Source organism: Poecilia mexicana, unplaced genomic scaffold (assembly GCF_051168715.1).
Source record: "Poecilia mexicana isolate PSO_F unplaced genomic scaffold, ASM5116871v1 scaffold_9, whole genome shotgun sequence".
NCBI lineage: Eukaryota > Metazoa > Chordata > Actinopteri > Cyprinodontiformes > Poeciliidae > Poecilia > Poecilia mexicana.
Genome location: NW_028263378.1, coordinates 7,335,306 through 7,358,252, shown reverse-complemented (window position 1 = coordinate 7,358,252; position 22,947 = coordinate 7,335,306). Strand labels below are relative to the sequence as shown.

The following is a 22,947-nucleotide window of genomic DNA, read 5'->3' as shown; positions in this document are numbered from 1 at the left end:
AAGAAAAATGTGTCAATTTGTGGTCTAGTTTTTCTGCAAGAGTCGATTAGACGAGTGATTAACCTTTTAGTTTAGCTTCAACCTTTTGCTTAGCTAGTTTAGCTGCAGACTCCATTTCACCAGCATTTAATCAGTGAGGAAAACGATTTACCAAGATATGTGTGTATTAAACTTGTTCCTGTAACTTTTACTACACTTAACAGGAGAGTCAGAGTCAGTCGTCACCATAACTGCTCATACCAGCCTAATTCCTCCTGCCTGTCCCAGTGAAAAAAGTGAGAAATAATCTTTTTCCAAATCAGCTTCTTTCAATAAAAAAAATTAGAAAACTTTAACAAAAACTGCAGGTATGGATCTGTGTCTGGTAAATGTTTGATTAAAACATGTTTGTTTTTCATTTAGTGGGTAAAAAAATACAGAAATTTTACTCAAGTAAGAGTAGAGATACTTCATAATACAATTACTCAAGTAAAAAGTTCATCATAGTAAAAATAATCATAAAACTACATTTTTTGCAAAAAAATAAATGTAATAGTGTAACTAGTTTCAACACAACTTTGAGTTTAAATAAGCAAACTAAAACTCTAAGATTTTCCTGACATGAATATTTTCCTCAGGATTTGTTTGTGTCTTCTATTTTAATCATCTTATTTCAGCTGAGAGTCTGTTTGGAAGTTGCAGAAGCTCCTCCAGATCTGACCTGGTTTGTGTGAACATGAGGCTCTGAGGAATGCGGCAAACCTCCAAGAACAAAAAAAGGTGTGTTCAAGGCGCATTTCCAGGAAAGCAATTAAAAACAAAACGTAGATGTAGATGCGAGTGGGACCTGCAATTTTTTATATATAAATCAACAAACAAATGAAAAAAATGCAAAGTTTTAATTGCCATTGTTGAGAATTGCACCCAGTATTGTAAAAACAGAAACAGTTGTTTAAGATGTTTGTGGGAATGTGATAATTTTCTGTTGGTTGTTACTGACTTATAATTGCTTGACGTGAGTCACGTCTGATGAAATTGGGTCAGAAACAAAACATGTTTTCACTTGAGGAACATGCTGAACCATTCTCTTTCCGAGCTGAGTAATGTTTTAAATATTTGTCCCCAAATGGAACAAGTTGATCATTCACAAATATTAATCAGTATCAGACATTTTATGTCTTCCTCTTGCATTTCAGTTTTAATGCTCAGCACTTTGGGCCTTTGTTTTTGAAATGGTTATAAATTAAACTGGTTTTGCATAAAAATAATATTAATTTTAGCCTTTAAAACAACTTCAGTCTTTTGTTTTTAAATAAGAATTGGGCATTTCAGCATTACGATGACTTGAAATCTTTAAAAAAAAATTTAATTGGTATGACATTCTCGCCCATTATGAGGTTAAGTAGCTCTTTTATGAAATATATGAGTAGATTTTAGTTATTGTGCATTTTATTTATTTTACTGAGGCTCTAAGTCTTTGTGACACCCACTCTTATCTTGCAGCTCACACCTTACCTGCACACGATGGTCATGCTTGGAGAAAAAAAAGAGGATGAAATTACAACCCCCATGTAACCTGTGAAGACAATTTAAAAAATTTAGAGCATTAACCAATGTCAACACCAACATCTTTATAGTCATTGGTTTGTTTACATTTTTTGTTGCAGAATCAGATAAAGATGAATTTTATTCAAACCACAGTTGAAACCAGAAGTTTACATACGTTTTCAAATAATTTTTTCCCCCTCACTCCCTGAAGTTAAATTGGACCAAACCTTTCTAGGTTTGGGTCAGTTAGAATCACCAAAAGTATTTCAGTATGATTGGATATTTCCATTACGTCTATACTTGAATATAATTGTTGAAACAGATAAACACGGCACCTTCAGTTATCTGGTAATTGTTGAGTCATTTTGACCCTCTCATCAAAAAAGAAAGCAATGTGTTTAACTCAAATGTTAAACTATCAGAAGTTTCCAAAGCCATGAAATAACTTTCCTTCATTGTTTAATAATCACTGTATTTAAACTTCTGATTTTAAAGTCTTTCATGAATAAATCTTTCACATATTCTGTCATTATTGTGATATATGTAGCAAATAGAAATAATTTAGGTAATTCCAACTGACCTAAAACAAAAATTAATTTGGTCTGATTTAACTTCAAACAGTGAGGAAAAAAATGTTTTATTCAGTGAATTTTAATTTCTGGTTTTAACTTAATTTGTTTGGAAAATCTAGTTTCAGATACTTAAATCACAATTGTTTGGATGTTTATCTATCTTCCAACATTCAGATTAACTTTATTTTTGCTAAATTTGCAACATAAAAAAACATGAAAGCACAAAGTGATTTGTTAAGCCCACATATTTTATGTCTTGAGACAAAAACAAAGTAATAAGTCTAAACGATTTGTCATTTCACATCCTTGATGATACAATATAAAAATAATTGCACATTTTGATCATAAAATAAATCCCTAAATACATTTCAGTATTTAAAATACATTAAGTGCAATCCAACTGTTTCCATTATTTTACAGTCATATCTCTTTAGATTCTTTCAGCAAATTACCAACAACTATTCCTAAAAACAACATTAGTCCCAGGTTTCTGTTTGAACTAAACTGTTTCCAGCAATCTTCTGCTTTGTTGATGTCCACTGTGTAAATCTAAGAGAAAAGAGAAAAGAAGATCCAGATTTAAGAGGCATCTGCATGGCGTCAGGTAGTGAACGTTCTTATGTTCCTCACCTGCCGTGCGAGGTGAACGGCCACAGCGCTCAGCGCGGCGTAGTAAGGAAGCGTCTGCTCGGCGTTGACTCCGGCCACGACCAGCCCAGACAACATGGCCGCCGTGAAGCCGCTCAGCCAAAGTTTGGTTCGCTCCTGGAACATCAGCGCTGTGGATTTTACTCCCACTTTAACGTCGTCCTCTTTATCCTGCGTAATAAACATCAACGGGACATCAGAACTCAATCATTTCATAGATAAGATTAAAAAAAATAAAGCACTCTGTCGGTCAGTTGTATGATTTCAACGTGTGAAATACGGTCAAACGCGAAGTTCGCCTTACGAGTCATAACCGAGGGGGGAGGGAGGGTAGTCAGAGTTGCACCTGGTTTCCAAACACGACGCGACAGTTTAGTTTTTTCGAATAGGAAGTCGTAATTTCCCACTTACAAATACAACTGGAACGCAGCATAACTCCATCCGCTGACAACAGGACGCAGATTCTTGAACTCCTCTGGTTGAAGCAACGAGTGTATAGACCCAAATTCATTTTTATTATACTATATGTAAAAATTAGTTGATCATTAATTAGTATAAATGAAAAAAAGAACATCAGCAGATTGAAATACAGCGGCAGACTCAAGTTGTATTCTTGAGAGGTTGTTATGACTTCTGCTGGCCACGAGGTGTCACTGGCGCCCCAAAGGTTTGAATTGTCTCGCGTTGTACAGCGGATTTAGCGGTAAAACCAGCTGACCAAAGTCCTGGAGTTGGGTTGCTAGGTGACGGGCTGGGCTTCAGCTTTTTTTTAGAATGGACCCAAATGGAAGTATAAAAATGTGCAAAAGGTGAACAGCAGCTTTTTCTTGAACAAAACCGTAAATAACACTGACTCCAATAACGACTAGTGCAGAATTAAAACACCTCTTTATAATTCAAAATTTGTGTCTATAGAGCTGATTTCATCACCTGATGAGCATAGATCGTGTCATATACCAACGTCCACATCACTCCAGAGAAATACAGAGGAAGGCACACGGACCAATCACAGGAGCCCTTCACGGCGGCCCAGCCAAGCAAAGCGCCCCAGTTAAAAGTGAACCCTGCAGAGAGGCGACATGAGCAAGACTTTAGCTTCACTGATGTGGAATGGTAACAACTTTAAGATGAAAAATCTAAATTTCCTAAAACACTCACCCAGTACGAGCTGTGGCCAGTAAGTGATCCTCTTCATCAGTGGGTAAGTGATGACAAGAGAGAGAGAAGAGGCACCAAGAGCTATGCTGCCAAGAGAGAACGAACACACAATCAGAAACCTTTAAAAAGAAATGATTTCCTAACAACGTGGAATATAAATTTATACTGTAATATTACAGAAAATTCCTTTAGAAAAGAAAACTCACATTAATCTTCTCTGAGTAAGTGGAGCTTTTAGCAACCTTGAGAGATACAAAGTCTGGGTTTTCATAGCTGTTTTTTCCTTGTTTGTTTTAATTTTGTCTTGAATTGTGAATCTTCTGACTCCCCGGTTCCCACACCTGGTCTGGTCAGGGACACGCTGAACTGAACGCCTTTTCTTTCTTTGTTTTTAGACAAATGGAACATTTCGTACCAGAACTTGCTGGCAGTGGCTTTTCAGGCTGCCAACCAACTCTCTCAATTCTCAAATAAGTGAATTCAACATCAACTATGACTCAAACCTAAAAAAAGAAGCACTTCCTGCAAGATCTTATTAAACGTGCCAATATATGTCCAGTGATATTCCAGATGTTTGCACAAAATGCTTATTTGAAAAACAAACTCTTCTCCATTGTCTGTGGGATTGTCTTAAAATCCAGAAATTTTGGAACAATGTTATCAGGTGTATCTGATTTGTTTAAGGTGAAAGTCCCGTTAGACATTAAACTCCGAGTACTTGGAATAAACCCAATGGAATTTAAACAATCAGAGAAGAGCACTAAATAGATACAATATGGATTTCTTCAAGCCAGGAGATCTATTGCATTATGCTGGAGGAGCATGGATTCCTACCCTGGGACTCTGGAAGAAAGAAATTGCAAGTTCGCTTGGACTAGAAAAACTAACATACATCGCCAGGAGTAAACAGCGGGACTTTGAGAACCTCTGGGAGCCGAACATAAGCACCACAGGGACTGAAGGCGGAGTTTAGTAATGGGTGTCTTGACTACAGCTTCTATTTATATATCGTCTTTTCATTTTCTCTGCCTTAACCTGAAGGGTTAATAAGCTGCACCTGGTTACCTGTAGTAGTTGAGACACAGAAGAACACAGAGAGCGAGGGAGAGCTGCCCTCCAAGGAAAACCAGCGCCTGCATCCGTGAAATCTCCCCTGATGCGATCGGTCTGCAGGCTGTCCTGGCCACCTGCACAGAAACGTCACCACTTCACCTCAAACTGTTAAAAATATGATGACTGTCACCAAGAAAACAATATGTTTACCTGGTCACAATGGCAAGGTCTTCTCACACAATAGATATCAATGGAGAAACAATCAGCAATAGATAAAATTCAGTTTGAATATTTCAGTAAAATATATTTCATAATTCTAAATGCCATTTCAATCCCACTGGAGAAAAAAAAGACCAGGGAAGAGAGGAGGAATTGGAGAACCTACTTATAAAAGCACAAATTCCTTAATTTACTTATTTATTATTTGTTCTGGGATATAGCAGCAGATTATTTAGATTTAAAGTGACTCTTTATCTAATAATAATAATAAATATATAATAAAATAATAATAATAAATATGTTAGTCTATTTTACTTGTTTGTCAAAGTCTTTATCCCACATGTCGTTGATGGTGCAGCCTGCTCCCCTCATCAGCAAGGCGCCGGTACCAAACAGGGCAAGCATCCCGACATCCGGGAGGCATCCAGGCTCCGCTGCCAAAGCGATGCTCCACGTACAAGGAAGGTAGAGAAGCCATGTTCCTAAAAACGAGACGCTGCTGAATTTAAAAGAGGATTATCTGCTAAACATAAAAAAGACTAAAAATAGAAATTCAGCCAAGAGGAAACTGTGCCCAGCGGGAGGATTAACTGTGATCTGACTGAAGTTGTTTGAGCAAAGCCTTAGCAACGCATTAATGCATGAACTGAATCTTTTTCTGAAAGCACTGAGAGATTAAACAACACAGACTTTCTTTTTTAATTTGAGGGCTCTTCAATTTTTCCAATCATATTTCTAATTAAAAATCAAGTCTTCTGTGAAAACCTGTTTTACTCAAGGTGTTTTCAGATATTCATCAATTGATTCATAATTTTTCTGGTTTCTTTAGCAGATATTATTCTCTGTTAGTGACTCTTCATTCTGATTTCATGCCAACTATACTTAGTTTTCGGTTTAATCACACAATTTTCACAAGTCATTCCCCTAGATTGACAACCAAACTCTGATAAAAGACTGGCTGAGGTGGATTCAGACTGGATTAAGAAAAGTAGATCTGTTCTTAAATTCAATTGATTGATGTTCCTCCCTCTGAACATCAATCAAATCAAATGTTGGTAAGCTGCAAGGCATTTTTGAGTACTTTACCTTCATCCAGCATATACTTACTGACTGCAAGTATTAGTTTCTTAAGGTTTGTATTGAAAAAATATATATACTGGAAAAGTGTTTCTTCTGTATGACTTTGGTATTTTGGTATTTCCTTGTTTTTTCTTCTTTCAGTGAAGTTACTCACTGAAGTGGGTAGAGTATTCAGAAATGTTACACCAGAGACACTGTATAAAAATATTACTCAACAGTAAAAAGTACAGTGTAGTAAAACTACTCCTAAAAGTATTTTTATTCCAAAAAGTTACTCAAGAAAATATAACTGACTAAATGTAGGTAGTTCTGTTCTTAAATTCAATTTTGGGATATTCTAACAAAAATTACATTTGTAAAGTTACATTGTAAAAGAAAAAACCCCAGCAATAACTAGCTTTATTTAACCCTTCATTGTGAAAAAAGTGGGCGTCCATTTTTCAAAGTCATATTTTCCAGAGTACAAAACTCAATATGTAAATCACAAGCTAAACATTTAATTTACAAACTAAATACTTAACTTTCAAATTATTTAACTAAATTGTTTTAAGTATTTAGTTGGGAACTAAATATTTAGCTACAAATAAATGTTATTTATTTTCCACACTAAACATTTATCTTGCTGACTAACTTAATACTTCTGGCATTTATAAAAGTATGAATAACATAGTGAAAATATGACTTTGACAAGCTAAATAAAGCAAATTATTAGTGTTATTTTTATTACTATTAAACTTTATAAACGGCACCCCATACTCTACGTCTGTCTGATTAATAGTAAGGCGTGTCTTTCGTAGGAAATGAATGCAGTTACCGATGGGTTTGTCCAGCCTCATCAGTCTCAGGTAAGGCTGGACATGAGCAGGAGCTGAGTTCACCACATTAGCACCAGAGAGGCTGAACGACCTGCGCTGGGTTTCTCTGGGTCTCAACTTAAACCGACTCTGGCTGCACAAAATTCGTCTCAACACCGCAGACTCTGAATGGAAGCCGTCTTTACTCCTCGCTGATTGGCTTTGCAGGAAGCAGTTGGACAAGGTGGAGAGACAGGACGGGGGACAGGTCCGACTCACAGCGGTCCATCTCAAGGCCGTCAGAGTTAACCGGCTGCTCAGCCTGTTAGGGATCATGACGTTTCTCTTCGGTCAGCTGCACATTTTAAAATTTAAAACCGCAATGTAAAAAATCCCAAAGAAAATAAGCGACCTAGCGCTGCAGAGCGCTTTCTACTGTTGCGGTACGTTCAGTATTATTGTCCGGAGGAAACGACCACAACAAGAAGCGGAACGAATTACGTAGTGCTTAAACTCCAGGTAAAGCTGCTTATTTTGTCTTTGAAAGTTGACTAGGAGATCTAACTAAAAACTAAAACCAGAAATTAGGGTAATAATTAAGATGTTATGTTGAATGTTTTTGCGCAAGTGAAGTTGAAGGTTGCCTGTTTATTAATAGAATTTATATATTTTTTCTGACCCTTCATTTCCTTTATATCAAACTAATACTTTATTCTGGGACGTTTTACTTATTTACATATTTTTCTTTAAATCAGACTTCTGTCTCTCTGTCTGCCTCTGTCTATTTGTGTGGAAACTTGTACATAGCACCCTTTGGTGTAGTAAAGAAAATTTCAAGTGAACGTGTGAGCACTTTTTATTTATTTATTTATTTATTTATTTATTTATTTATTTCTGAGAAAACATCTCTGTTAACAAAAATAAAGAAAAAACGCAATGTGAAATAAAGTATGGCAATAAAGTTAACTTCTACAATATATAAAGTGGAACAAAAACAAACGTTATGATAAATTAAAATTATGATTTACAACATTAATCTGTGTTTATAGCTTTTTTGTTTGTACTCTTTGCAATAGTAGATAAATATCTGATGTCTTTAACGGTATAGAATAAATAAATAAATAAATAAATAAATAAATAAATAAATAAATAAATAAGGTGGAAAGGATAAAAAAATTACACTTGTGAGTATGAAATTTGCCGAAAATAATTATATTGACTACCAGTCTTCTGCCTGCATTAGTATTTTTTCCAAGAAAATAAAAACTAATATGCTTCATGAAAATTTTGTATCAACATTACAAATGATAAAATTATTAAAATTTTTCTTGTGATATAACTGCGGAATAAATGAGTTATTTCTGAACGTTTTCTGAGTTCTCTCAATCCTCAAGGTGGCGGTAATGAGAATCGAGCAGTTCAACTCTCCATCAACCAAGAAGAAGAAGAAGAGGAAGAATCCGAACAGGAGGAGGAGGGAGGAAGGCCAGATTTACTCGCGGGAAAAATGGCGGAAACGTGTCTATTTGTGTTTTTCTGCTGCAGCGCCCCAAAACATTGACTTGTAGGTCTTTTTTCGTGTTTATCTTCATGTGTGAGTATAATATAGTTGCACCGCGAGCCACTACACGTCTATATCTGTACCGCTAAATGTTTCTGGGGAGGTTTTGTTAGGGTTCTAATAGTTTATGTCTCCTGTCTGCAGGACGAACAGGACAGAAAAGTTAAACACAGAGGTGGGATTATCAGCTGATTTTCTAAAACTCAAAAGGAAAAATGTGGCGTCGTTTTTAACCTCTAACTTGTGCAAAAATACAAATTAATTTATATGGAGCATTAACTGCATTCTCATTAATGGAAACAATTTTACTTGTTAATCCTTCAGGTGTGCCGTCGTGGGTTTTTATCGTGAAGCAACTGAATGAAAAGCAAAGTGGTATGTACTGTAATGACAATCCACATTCTTTCTTTTGTAAACTTGTTTTAATTAAAGCTGTGCAGCTCCCCTTATATTTTCTCCCTTGTAATCTTTAGATCCAGTGCAGTTTTCCACCTTTGGACACATGGAGGAGACAGTTCCCCAAGAATGCCTGCCAAAGTCTTTCCATTGCTCTAAATGCACCCTAATTTTCAAATCTAAGGTGTACCTCTTCGAACATCTTAACAAGGTACATTGCTTGGACATAGATGTGTGTCTGAGAGACGCCGGCTTAAAATATGCTGAGAGTAAAAAGGTCAACTCAGAGAAGAGCAGAAGTGCAGAAAATAGTTTTACTTGCAGGAGCTGTGATTTTAAGACTTGTAGTCAAGAAGTTTTAACGAAGCATGAGACACATTGTGGGAAAACTGAAAGCCTCAAATTGATTGAAACTATTCCGACGCCTGTCACGAATTCAAACCAACACGATGAAGCTGAAGAAGCATCCTCATCTAAGGATCTCAGAACATACAAGAGGCCATCATCGCAAACCATCACAAAGTATTTCACAGCAACATCTGGATCAAATGTAAAGCTCAAGTTAGCTAGTGATACAAAAAAAAAAAGTAGTTTAGAGGAAATACCTCGGATTGATGTATCTTTTCGACCATCAGACGTTTTTAAACATGCTGACCATCTTTACCATTCCAAGCGAGAAGGATCCGATTCTCAGGCCGAACAAACAAATACGGTGATTAACGAGGTTGCCAGGAAGACCAGTAATGAAAGCTTAAAAGCTCCAGCAAGCAAAAAACCGAAACTAGAAGAAGCAACTGAAAATAAAAACAGGAAACCTTCAGGCAGTGCACAGTTTTCATTCGAAGTCAGTGACGAAGAAGAGGAAAGGAAGGCCAGGCTTGTTAACAGAGACCCACCGCACCCCAAAGTTTATTTCTGTAAGCACTGTGACTACAGCAATGTGAACTCCGACCTTGTATCCTCTCATTATGCCAGCGATCACCCGTATGTCCGATGCAACTCTGGCTACATTCAGCAGTCGTCTGATCAGAGCGCGACCTTTCGCTGCCTTGAGTGCCCGGTTGAGTTTCTAAGCACTGTTGACCTGAAGTGGCACTACACAGAAAAACACCCAGAGGCTCCAGATGTGTTCAAGATGAAGCTGAATGAACTCAAACTGGAGTTTAAATGTTTCACATGTACATTCACCTGCAGCGAGGTGAGGGACCTGAGATACCATTACAAGCAGAAGCATCGGACTTGGGAAGTGGACAATTCTTTGTTGTTCTGTCAATATTTAGTGAAGGAATGTCAGAAAACGTGTGAAAAAACAACCAGCCCAGAAAAGTCAGTGGAGCTTCCTCCCAAGAGAACCAGCACACCACATAAAGAGGTGGAAATTACACTTTCACGCCAACCTCCAACCTCCACAGGGCCAGACGCAATGCTGTATAAATGCATCAAGTGTCAGTTTGAGCACAAGTCAGCTGTCGCCATGCAGGTTCACTACCAGAAAAAACACCCAGAAAAATCTGTTTCATTAGATGAAATCAAACAGTTAGCTCGTGCAATGACGCCTGAGAAAAAAAGTTTACAGAAAGAAAAATCCACAGTACAAATAAAAGAGAAGGCTACGACACCCGAAGTTCCCAAAGGTTCTCCAGACCATTTGAGAATTGAAAATGTTAAATCTCTAGCGGATGATGCCAAAAAAGGGAGCTCCCCCTCAAAACATATAAGAAAAACAACGGATGAAACGGCGTCTTCACAGAAAGTAAAACACAAACCTGCACCGGCTTTGCAAAATGATAGTAAATTGTCCCAGTCAGAGCTTCCATCAAAAGCTATTCTGAAAACGCCAGAGATTTCCACACTGAAATGTGTGAAGTCTTCAAAAAAAGAAAGCACAACCAAAATGTCACCTTCTAAACCTAACATGGAAACAACCAAGTCTAAATCTGACAAATTTTTATGTAGTTCACCTCTGGACATGCACTACTGTCAGTTTTGCAGTTATGCAAGTCCCCAAATCAGAAGCGTTATTGGCCATCACAATGCAAAACATGCTGCCCATATGCCCTTATCAAAGGAAGACATCATACAGTATAGCGCTGAGGTGATTGAAAATAAGAGTCCAATCACTTTTAAAACAACTAGTCACATAAAAAATGGCAATGAACCTAAAACCCAGATTAGAAAAACTGAAGTCAGTGTGCATGTAGACCAATTATACTTCTGCCATCTGTGCAATCTTGGAAATCCATCAACACAGGGAATCATTGCTCATCAAAACAAAGTCCACCAATACAAACATTCCAGTCGGAAGAGTATTCTGAAATATTCAGCCTTGGTCCGTGAGAAGATTGAAGAGAACGGATCGTATTCTTCAAAATTGCCTCTTCCGATAATAACAGAAGAGGACAAGGATATGTTCTTCTGCCACTCTTGCAACTATAAACACAGATCGTTGACTGAAGTAGCACACCATTACTCCAGAATACACTGCAAACCTTTCAATAAATCTGATATTCGTCAGTACACATCAAAGGTTCTTGAACAGCTCCAGAAATCTCCTCTGAAGTCAGCTGCAAACCAAGAGAAACCGGAGGGCAAAAAAGAAGCGACAAACATGTCTTCCAAAACCTTTTCCAACTCAATAATAAACACCGAAACGCATAGAAAGCTTCCATGCAAATACTGCACATTTACTACTCAGTATGTGTTCCTTTTGATGTCACATATGAGGAAAATTCACTTTTCAAAACTCTCAGTTGCAGCCGTTCTAAGACTTTGTTTCCGTAAAGGAGCGTTAGAATCAGGCTATCACTGCGAATGGTGCGTTTTCAGTCACAAAAAAGCGGAAGTGGTCCATAAACACTACCAGGACCGACATCCGGGCTGCAAGCAGATGAGCCTTGGGACTGTGAAGGCTCGGTTATTTGTCGGTATCAAAGAATTACATTCAAAAGATGAGAAAACTGAACTAAAATCAGTCTCTAAAGGCCAGACATCCCAAAGTTCACAAAAAGACCAAGATCGGCTTTACCATTGCACATTATGTACTTTCAAAAGTAACGCACAGCGCTATCTTACACGCCACTGCAACAAGTTCCATCCTTCGCTGGTAAAAGATTCCCCAAGTGTCAAAGGCAAAAGAGAAAAGAGCGAGTTGGATGACCTCAGCAAAATGCCAGGATTGTTTGAATCTTTCCAAGTGCCTCTTGAAGACACAGATGAAGAAACTTCATCTGCCGATGTGATCAAGTGCCCTTCATGCCCGGCGACATTTCACAACAGGCATGGTCTGAGCGTTCACACTGGAATAAAACACCTCAACGGCAGAAATGTGAAAAAACAACCCGAACAAATTGAAGGGCATGTGCATGTCTACAAGTGTCCATATTGCAACTATTTCAACACCAGTCATCAGGGAGTCCTCACTCATTGTCAGATGAGGCATCCAACCTCCACCTCCAGGGCGGACGGTCTTTATCTGGACACTGCACGTTTGTCGGATTGTGATGACTTCACAAAAGGAAACAGCTTTGATGAAGTTTCAAAATTTAGTGGCTACATGTGTAAAACCTGCCCACAAATCTGTGAAACGCTGGATAAACTGAAAAGGCACCGCGAAAAAGATCACAATGAGACCACGAGTGGCGTGACCAAACCAGCTTCTTCTACACCAAAGCTGAGCCTTAAAATCAATCTGGCTAAGCCCAATAGAACGCTTAAGTCTGTCTCCAAGGCTTCGCTTCTCACCAAGAAGGTCTACATCAAGATAAAGTGTCCACAGTGTCCTTATGTCTGCAGCACACACATTGGACTGAACAGTCATATGCTTAAGCAGCACAACAATGCTGCTCCAGAGGACGGCATACATAAATGCATGTTGTGCTCACAGACGTATCCTTTTAAAAGACGACTTGCAAAGCATTATGCCAGGACTCATGGAAAAGGTGCCTTTCAGAAATACTTCATTCCACTTTACAAGCCATTTCAGAAGAAGAAAGAGTTGTCATCTCAGCAACAGCAAAGTAACTCGGAAAAACGGCTGGTCTATAAATGTCCCACTTGTCCATATGTGAATACCAGTTACCACGGGACTCTCACCCACTGCCAGATGAAGCACCCAAGCTTTACTGTGAGAGCAGATGAACTGGAAACGGGTGAAATACTCCTCTCCAACATTGTGAGGTGCTCCAAAGGCAAAGGCTCTTATAAAAGAGGGTACATGTGCAAAAGCTGTCCGGAAATTCATTCGTCAATCAAGAAACTAATAAGCCACTGTAGAAATGAACATGGGCCTGCAGCCGTTTCTGAGCTTCTCTCTGAAGCAGAGAAGCAAGATAACAAAGATGAAGCAGAAGAAAAATCTGCCCAGCTTCAGAGGGAAGATGGAAAAGCAGCCCCCTTAAAGATAGTGCTGAAAAAATTCTCATCTTACAAGTGCGAGTTGTGTACTTACTCGTCTTTAACACGAAAAAAACTCCAGTGTCATTACAAATATTTCCACAAACTGGATGCGCTTAGTACTTATAAGAAGTTGGAAAAGTATAACAAACGTAAGAACAACTTCCTCTTTAGATATATTGAGTTAAAAAAACAGCTAAATCTCATTTGCAAGAAATGCCCCAACTCTGTGTTTGACTCGTCCCAGTTGCTGATTGAACATTATAACAACTTTCATCACTTGAGCAACAAATCTGACTTCACCGTGGTGTCATTTGGAGTGAGAAAGAAAAGCACTGGGCTCTACAAGTGCAACTTCTGCAGGAAGAATCTGCATGGAATTAGATATCTCACCAGACACCTGGATCGCCACAGAGACCAGATGAAGATGGAGGCCTCGCAAAAAAAACTTTCCTTTGCCAGTGGAAGAGCAGATCCCCCATCTCCTAAGGTGAGTTACTCTTCACCTCGCTGCAAAAACACAAAATCTTACCAAGTATTTTTGGTCTAGTTTCCAGTAAAGTCCCTGAAACGCCTCCCTAAAAAACAGTTTCTACCCAAGGGCTGTTGTAGCACTACACGCAGCAAACCCATCTATAACCTTCTTTTATTTATTTGTTTATTTATCTATATTTATTTATCTATATTTATCTATTTATTTATGCTGAATATCCCAGTTCTGATTCTTCGAGAGTTGCTATTTTTTAAAATTTCAATGACATTAAAAGGAATTCTGACTCAAATATCTTACTACACTTGAAATGAGACAAAACTGACTGACAAGTCACTTTTGTTTTAAGTGAAAATAAATCCCTAATAATTGTGAAAAAGTACTAGTTGCATTGGCAGATTATTTCACTTATAACATGGGGAAAATGCTTTGTTGTAAGTGAAATAATCTGCCAGTGGAATAAGTTTTTTTTAAAATATTGAGTTAAAATAAGCTCTGAAAATTACTGAAAAGTCACTTGTAAGTTCATTTTGTCTAATTTCAAGAGTACTAAGATATTTGCAGTAGAAACTAGTCCAAAAATACTTTTTTGTTTTTGCTCTGCTTTTCATCTTTTACCATATCTTCCAGCTGCAGTTGCAAGTTTAATTTCTGCGATTTTAATTTTCAGGTCTCTCAACAAAAAGATCAACTGCCCACATTTGAAACCATCGCAGAGCTCAGCCACTGGACAGGTGCACCTGTAGAGGTCGTGACCCTCCCTTCCAGTCCTCCACCGTCGTCGTCACAAGTCCCAGATGTCGATCCGGAGGCTGAAGCACCAGAGGTCGGACACACCTGCAAACGGTGCCAGCGGACGTTCATGTCGCTCAAAGGTCTGCGGTCACATGAGCGGAGTCATGCAGCCCTGGGAGCCATTAAGAAACTGGACAATCTGGTCAACACGGAGTTCAAAAACAAGTAAGGAAAAACTGATATCATTAAATGTTTAGGATTTTCCCATTGTTTTACTTTATTTTTATTTTCCCATGGTGGAAACAAAAACACAATCAACGCTCTTTAACTCTAAATAAATCTGAAAAAGATCAACTAATATTTCATCTCATGTTTCTCCCCTTTTCAACATGTACATAATTTTTTTGTGAAAATAATCAGAAAATAGAAAGGGAACATTAACATGTAGCCATGTTTAACACTGCAAAAACACAAAATCTTACCAAGTATTTTTTGTTTAGTTTCTAGAACAAATGTCTTAGTACACTTGAAATAAGACAAAACTAACTTACAAGTAATTTCTCAATAAGATATATAAGCTTGTTGTAAGTAAATCATTAATAGTGATGGAAATGTTCTTGTTCTATTTGCAGAGTATTTCACTTCTAGCAAGGCATTTTCTCATAAGTTAATTTATTTGCCAATGGAATTGGTACTTTTTCATTATTAAGCCTCTATATCTTGATAAGTTACTTTTAACTTAGTTTGTCTTATTTGCACTAGAAACTAGGTCAAAATTTGTTGGTAAAATTTTGTGTTTCTGCAGTGAAGTAACATTTTTATATTTTAGCTAGTTCCTCATTTACTTCAAATAAAATTGGATTTACATTTTCTGGCATTATTGTCCCACTTCTCCCAGTGCAGATTTGCAGAAAAGGCAAATTTTTTTCCCCCCCATCCTATAAATAACCATGGTCACGTCTTTCCATTCCTTAACAGGAATCACCTCTTTCCAGTAATTCAGAACCTTTGGACAAACCTAAAAAATGTGATGATAATTCTGGTAACCATATGTTCTTCAGCAGTCGGCAGTTCCTCTTGAATAACACACACTTTGTGTTTATTTTAAAATAAAAGGTTACACTAAAAATATTTATTTTTGTACAGTAAAACCTGTTTTAATTATTTAAACTGTAGTGAGAAAATAACATGTTTAGCATAGGAATTTATAAAAAATACCCAAGTTAATTTTGAGGGGTGCACTGATAAATTGGACTGATTTCCTTAATTTTGGATGGCTGGTGATATTTACTGGTCAAACTATAACTATAACTATAACTATACAAAAGTCTAAAAATGAGCCACTGTTCTCTTTTGCTCTTCTATGAGAGAGGACTGACTGATAGACTTGTAGAGTTAACAATAGTCACCCCACTGTTGCCAATGTTAGCAACTTTGCTGCTATTTTTAATGACTTCAGCAAAAAAAAGAAGAAAAAAAAACAATCAGCAGGTCAAGCTGATTTTCTTCTAATTATATTGCTTCTAAGCATTAACTGTGATTCATTTTCTTAATAAGTGTGTGTTTTCATTCTCCCACCAGCATTAAAAAGTACCTCCTCCATAAACCTGAGACTCTGAAGCCTTACCGCTGCGGCTGCTGTGCTTACCGGACGAATTTCATGGCACTTTGGCAAAGTCATTTTCTGAAGAACCATCAAGGTCAGAATCTACTGAGTACTTCCACTTTGATTGGATTTGTTTTTTATTAAACAAGGTATTTAACTACAACTAAATTAGTATTTTTTTTCCAGCAGTATTTCACACACAGGAGAAGAGAATATCTTTAGACATAAGTTACACTACAAAAACATAAATTCTTACCAAATTTTTATGGTCTAGTTTCTAGTGCAAATATCTGAATATACTTGAAATAAGACAAAACTAACTTACAAGTAATGTTTCAGCAAGAAATAGCAGCTTGTTTTAAGTTAATAAACCCTTAATATTAATAAAAAGTACTTGTTACAGGTGAGATAATAGCCAAAATTATTTTTATTTAACTCAATTTGTCAGCAACGACACATTTTTACAAGCCAACTTTGCGGTACCGTAACTCCATGACACTTTGCGGTATCTGAACATTTCCAACGGTTTCTGAAAGGGGAGACATTATGTTTTCCAGTCAATATTGGTTTATTACTGCAATTTCTCTTCTGCCATGCAGGAAACGTGTTTTTCTTTATTTTAATCTGATGAAACACTCTTTTAATTGTAAGTAACTGCTAGATATTGAAGGTTCCAGTTGTCATAGAGAAATGGGCAAAATTATCTACTCACAGGACATTTAAAGAACTTTGTACAATTAAAATAAGCAAAAATATCCAGGCAGAGGTTTGAGACGTGGGCCTTATAGAGTTAAAAACCGAGTAAAGTTATAAAAGAAATTGTAAAAAGTGTTCTTGCCAGGCATTTAGTAAATAGAAATAATTTTGGTAATTCTAACTAAGCTAAAACAAGAAAAATTTGGTCTGATTTAAAGTCAGACAGTGAGAAAAAAATGTTTCTGTCTTTTGATTCAGTGTATGTAAATATCTGGTTTTAACTGCATTGTACTTATAATGTAGTAAATAGTGCTGCTTAAGTTTAATATCTGGTTTTCTCTGTTTCCAAATTCACAGACATCATTGAGAAGGAAATCATCGAAATGAGCACTAAGGACGAGGAGATTTCTCAAAGTTCAGACAAGGAGCTTCTGTACAACTTGCCTGAACTCAATGAAGAACCAGAGGATATAGAAGGCAAGTTATTCACCTTAAATCTGATTTAACTTATATAATCTGTCAGAATTACTCTTTTTGTTTTCTTTTTTTTTAATTGCTGAAGTGGTAACACAGTTGGACTTTTTGACAGAATTCACAGAGTCGTACTCAGAGCCTCCAAATGTTCAGCGGCAGTTGACCCACTACAGCCTGATGGCACGAAATGTGGACAAAACTAACATGAATTTGCATGAACTCAGTTTGTCTGACGGAAACCTTCAGTGTGAGATGTGCAACTTCAACACGGAGCACCTGTCGAGCATCCGGCGGCACTACGCCAACCGGCACGGGAAGAAAATCCTAAGGTGCAAAGACTGCGAGTTTTACACGGGTTTAAGGTAAGCTCCAGCCAAATGTGGCATCAGTAACATTTAGATCAGTCTTTCTCAAACTGTGGTCCTGGACGCCCCCTAGTGGTCCCCGGGTTACTGCATATAAACGACCGTTAATTTACCGTGAGGTCATCTCAAAGTGCGACGCTACAGCTAGCTTACCGATGACTTTGGTTAAAAATAATAATGGATAAGTGGCTTAAACAAAAGTTGAAGATATCGGTGGAAAGAAAACAACTCCAAGATTACTTTTATGATCAGAGGAACCCAGGTTCTACCTGCTGGGGTGTGTCATTTAGGATTTATTTGATTCTTTTCAACGGCTCTATGCCGTGAACGGTAGGACTCGGGTCTCAGTTAGTGAGAACTGTTCTTTGTTTTTTACGACTTTGCTCAGCTGACATGTCAACAGTTCACAGTAACAAATTTTGCTGGAGGATACATTGTCCTCCAGCAAACAAGCGATAATATTGTTGTTTTGAGACATTTTCAACTAATATAATGGTAATGACAAAATAGTGCAAGAACACAAGGAAACAACAAATAAAATAAATTATAAAGTCTCTGTAAACAAAATTGTCTTTCAAAAAAATGGCTAATTCATTCAATCAATCAATCAAATTTTATTTGTATAGCACATTTCAGCAGCAAGGCATTTCAAAGTGCTTTACATAATTAAAATAAAAACAGCATGTGAGAAAGAGATTTAAAAAACATACTTAAAACGTTAACAGTGAGAAAGAGAAATAAAAAGCTGTAGAACTTTAGTTGAGACGCCGTCAACTGGGACTCCAACCCTTTGTACTTTAGTCAAAACGCCGTTTGACAAGGACTAACCTCTCAGACTGGTGTTTTGATTTTTATTCAATAAATTGTTTTATTGATTATTGTGACTTGCCTAGTCATTTTTATTTAATTAATAACTGGATAGCAAAAGATTCTTAGTAGGAAATTCCTTTTACAGAATGTGAAGCTTAAACTACGCCACTTGAAAAGTTTTTGGTGAAAAATATTTACAAACAAAGGGATTCTTTATTTTAAATGCAATAAAATTTACATTTTTAGTCCAGCTTTGACTTTCTTACTGCTCAAAGAAGCAAACCGTCTTTTTTTGAGTTTGTATACTCCAGTTACCGATTAATCAATTACTAAATTAGTTTACGATTATTTCAGGAGTTGATTAATCTAATTAATTGTTTGCACTTTTTCCTTGTTAAAAAGGAAAAACATGGAGATGCACATAGAGACGGGCCACTCCACCTGCCAGTCCAAGCCGACTCATCTGAAGGACCTTCGCTGCCCATTCTGCCTCTACCAGACCAAGAACAAGAACAACATGATCGACCACATCGTCTTGCATCGAGGTGCGCCAAGTTCTCTACGAGATTCCTGCCCTCTGATGTGTTGTTATATTTTCAACCCCGCTTTGTGTGTGTTTTTTTTTTTTTTTATTTGTTTCATTTCAGAGGAGCGTGTCATGCCCATAGAAGTTCGCCGCCCAAAACTTTCCCGTTACCTACAAGGCATCGTCTTCCGCTGTCACAAATGCACTTTCAGCAGCGGTAGCGCTGAAAACCTGCGCTTGCACATGATGAGGCACGACGATGTCAAACCTTACAAGTGTCGACTCTGCTACTTCGACTGCACTCGACTCACAGACCTGGAGGCACACCTGAGTGATAAGCATCAGGTGAGGAGGCGTCTTCTCTGCATCACTGACATTCCTTGAAGTCGAGCTGCTCACCCAGCTCTCTGCTGGGTGAGCAGCTAGACTCAGTAAAAGTTTGTGTTGGACAGATTTTAGTCTTTATTGTAGCTTTTGATTGGAATTAAACTGATTTTAACCTTGAAACTTAAAATGGTAAACCCAGTGTTTGAGGACTCTCCAGCTGATGGATAATTAAAATAAATATTCTATAAAAATACTTTCAGAGATCAGTAGTTATTGCTTTAATTCACTTTTTGTTGTTCCTGAAACATTTAAGGAATTCGTTTGAGATATGCAGCTATTTCCATCAATACTGGAAACAGATTGTGAAAATAAAATCTTATCTATCCATTTTCCTATCTATCCATCCACCAGTTTGCCCATCCATCCATCCATACATACATACATACATATCTGCATACTCATGAATCTGCATACTCATTAAGAGTTCTGGATTAATATTTAAATAACTTCTGCAGGTTTTGAGAAACCATGAGCTTGTGGGTCAGGTGAGCCTGGATCAGCTGGAAGCAAGGATGGGTTCCCGACCAGAAGCCGTCGTTAACCATGGCTCCGGCAGCGACGAGCTGGAAGCCGAGGAATTTACCGCTGATCGTGACGACGTTCCACAAACTGACAGTGTTCCAGATTACCGCTCCACAGAGAACATGATGCTTCCAATGAAGGAAGAATATGAACCTGAGGAGTGGGAGGAAAATGGAAAAACACCTGCCAACGGTTCTGGTTCTGATATTATTCAGCAAAACACTTCTGTCCTGCAGAGACACGAGCAGGATTCACAAGCACAAGACCAGAATGTAGCCTTGCATCAATCTGCAAAAGAGCAGCATGAAAAAAATACTGAACCAAAGGCTGAGGAAGCAGATATTAAATACGATGATTGCAGTAAGAACCAAACCACATGGACTGATGGACAGGATGAAAAAGTTGCACAGAGGAGTTTGACATCTGGTAAAATAACAGATGCAAAGGCCGATGGGCTGCATTTTACGGAGAATCACTGTAAATCCCAGAGCATTGAGGCGATGGTAGAAGACGACATTGTGCGTCACGTCCTGCTGCTGGATGAAGACAGGAGCCTGTGCAAGAGGGCAGATCTGGAGAGAACCGTTAAAATGGGACAAACAACAGTGGGGAATGGAGCAGACAATGAGAAAACCGATAAAGTTTGCAGCACATCTTTGGCCCAGAACCTCAAAATTCAAGACATTATTGTAAATCCAGCCACAGCAAAAATGAATTCTGCACAGGGAAACGTGTCAAAGCTGCAAGATGGTTTCAGGTTTGAGCCGCATCTGCTGACGCTTTCCCCCAGTCATACTCGACTCAAACTGAGCCACAGGGGGAGTTTGGGCAGCTTATTGGCGAACTTTAAACGGGAGCAAAGCCAGAGTCCAAAAATCATTAAGGATGCATCTGAACCGAACAGAGAGAAAGCAGTACTTGAGGAGTGTGTGAAGGAAGAGCCGCCCCATCTCGAACAATGTGAGGAGAAAAAGGAGGATGAGCAAATGGAGAAGATGGGCGGAGAAGATGAAGTTAACAAGAAGAACGAGTGCAAGGTTCAGGTTTCTCCACATCTTCATGATGGTAGGATTGTTTTTCTTATGTTTTGTACATCCACCAGAATGCGGTGCGGTTCTGGATCGTAGTTCAGTGAAATTACGTGTTATCTGTTGATATTGATCATGTGTCAGTCTGTTATTTATTTATTGTCCAGCCCTAATGGGAGGGTAAACATTGCCGTAATGGGTCCTTAGTACTAAGTTTATTTATATTTTTTTAATGTTGGTTTCCTGCCCATCCAACCACAACCACAAAGGTTTCTAACAATCAGAATCTTATCTGCACCTACATATACGCATTCATATGCAAATCGACACCACCTGGTCATTTAATACACAGAACCGTCATTCGTTTATAAATATAGAAAATATTAAAATTTTCTTCTTGGAAAATTTGTATCTGTTATTAGAACAATAATAGATAGTTTTACAGGATTAATAAAAATTCTTCTGAAGTATTAAAAGTAAATTGGTTACTTTAATATCTGTCCTCTTGAAGTCATTTTTTGTGAATGTGGCGTTTCCCATATTCATGACATGTTATGACTTTATTCTCATATTATGTTTATTCCAAGATATTATGGCCTTATTCTTGTAATATCATGACTTTATTCTCTTATTATTTCAACTTTATTGTTGTAATCTGACTTTATTCCTGTAATATTGTGACTTTGTTCTCGTATAACTTTATTCTCTTAATATTGTTTCCACTCTAAATATGATGACTTCATTCTTGTTCGACTTTATTTTCTTATTATTGTGACTTTATTTCAGAAATATTTTGATTATTCTCATATTAGTACAATTTTATTCTCATAATTTAAATTTTTTATTTATTCCTAGTAAAGCAGTAATACTCTGGACATTTTAATATCATGAGATGATGATAAAATTCAAAAGATAGCTTATTTAATGATGATTAACCTCTTGTTTTTTAGATGCATTCGCCCCCATGGACGGAGCTGCTGAGCTTCCGCATGACGAGAAACTGTTTACTTGTGAACTATGTGGACGAAACCTCGTGAACATCTCTGAACTGAATCGCCACATTTTACGTCATGGAGTATAAAGTTTCCCATTATGTTCTCTGATACAAGTATTTTACTGTTCTCTTTGTTTTCAGACTGTTCCCACTGTTATGATTATGCAGCCCCTTTTTTTTAGATTTTTTTTATCCTTTTCTAATTAAATATTTTTTTAATACAACTGCTGTTTTATACATCAACAGTAAGCAAATAAAACTTTAGAATAGGAGGATGACAGTATTGTATGTGACCTGTCTTGAAAGGTTAAAGTTGAAATGGTTTTCTATTGTTTAAAAATGTTACTATTCATTTATATTTTAACTGCAGTTCCAGAGAAGTTATTACCCCGACACTGTTGCTCTAAAATATGCACACTAACACTGTGAACCGTGTTTGAATTCAAAGCTTTGACTTTATTCTAGATTGTAGGTCGTGCCTCTGCTTCAGTAAGGCACTTTTGCTTTTTTGAATTTTATTAAGATTAACTATTTGGTTCTATTTTTATTTCAATAAACCTTTAGATTTAAGCATTTTGTTTGCGTTTCGATAGTTATTAAATTAATTTCTCCCACTTGCATTGTACTTTAAACTAATAAAATGAAAGTGAAGACTGCAATTCTTGCTTGAGGTTAACTTCAGAAGTAAAACTGTAGTACAGATTCTTTACACTCAATGGCATTTCATGTTTTAATTTTAGCTACAATTTCATAGTTATAGAATGAACATTTTGAGTTGTAAATTGACAAACCTATAAACAATTGTCCAAATATTGTAACTTGTGTGCTAGTCAGAGGTGGTTAGAATTGTACTCAAGTAAAAGTTGCAACATATTTTTACTCAAATAAAAATAAAAAGTAGCCATAGAAGAAAT

At 37.2% G+C, this 22,947-nt stretch overlaps 2 protein-coding genes across 6 annotated transcripts; one reads left to right on the top strand and one right to left on the bottom strand.

Moving 5' to 3' along the window:
- Positions 1-2,326: 2,326 nt before the first annotated feature.
- On the bottom strand, positions 2,327-7,474 carry coq2 (coenzyme Q2 4-hydroxybenzoate polyprenyltransferase). Its single transcript, XM_014967726.2, has 7 exons — positions 7,072-7,474; positions 5,493-5,659; positions 4,971-5,092; positions 3,906-3,991; positions 3,678-3,811; positions 2,730-2,918; positions 2,327-2,648 (listed from the first exon to the last, which is right to left on the bottom strand). Exons 1-7 carry the CDS (start codon positions 7,385-7,387, stop codon positions 2,520-2,522), a joined length of 1,143 nt encoding a protein of 380 aa, XP_014823212.2. The 5' UTR covers positions 7,388-7,474; the 3' UTR covers positions 2,327-2,519.
- A 985-nt stretch (positions 7,475-8,459) lies between these two features.
- Positions 8,460-22,692, top strand: LOC106903750 (zinc finger protein 462-like). Of its 5 annotated transcripts, XM_014967722.2 has the most exons (12): positions 8,471-8,645; positions 8,757-8,787; positions 8,937-8,987; positions 9,086-13,890; positions 14,561-14,850; positions 16,207-16,325; positions 17,285-17,404; positions 17,517-17,763; positions 18,979-19,121; positions 19,224-19,447; positions 19,945-21,076; positions 21,990-22,692. In XM_014967722.2, the coding sequence occupies exons 4-12, from the start codon at positions 9,115-9,117 to the stop codon at positions 22,118-22,120; spliced, it is 7,182 nt and encodes a 2,393-aa protein (XP_014823208.2). In that variant the 5' UTR covers positions 8,471-8,645; positions 8,757-8,787; positions 8,937-8,987; positions 9,086-9,114; the 3' UTR covers positions 22,121-22,692. The 5 variants fall into 5 exon arrangements, with proteins under 5 accessions (XP_014823211.2, XP_087864830.1, XP_087864828.1 ...); XM_014967725.2 differs by lacking the exon at positions 8,757-8,787 and having other exon boundaries at positions 8,460-8,615; XM_088008702.1 differs by having other exon boundaries at positions 8,469-8,645; positions 18,979-19,447.
- Positions 22,693-22,947: the final 255 nt, after the last annotated feature.

Coding starts and splice junctions, on each gene's coding strand:
- coq2 (XM_014967726.2), bottom strand. CDS start 7,387: ATGATCCCTAACAGGCTGAGCAGCCGGTTAACTCTGACGGCCTTGAGA. Junction 5,660..7,071: donor GAGGCTGGACAAACCCATCG/GTAACTGCATTC, acceptor TCTCGTTTTTAG/GAACATGGCTTCTCTACCTT. Junction 2,919..3,677: donor ACACGATCTATGCTCATCAG/GTGATGAAATCA, acceptor TTTATTACGCAG/GATAAAGAGGACGACGTTAA.
- LOC106903750 (XM_088008704.1), top strand. CDS start 9,115: ATGGAGGAGACAGTTCCCCAAGAATGCCTGCCAAAGTCTTTCCATTGC. Junction 13,891..14,560: donor CAGATCCCCCATCTCCTAAG/GTGAGTTACTCT, acceptor TTTAATTTTCAG/GTCTCTCAACAAAAAGATCA. Junction 17,405..17,516: donor AGAACCAGAGGATATAGAAG/GCAAGTTATTCA, acceptor ACTTTTTGACAG/AATTCACAGAGTCGTACTCA.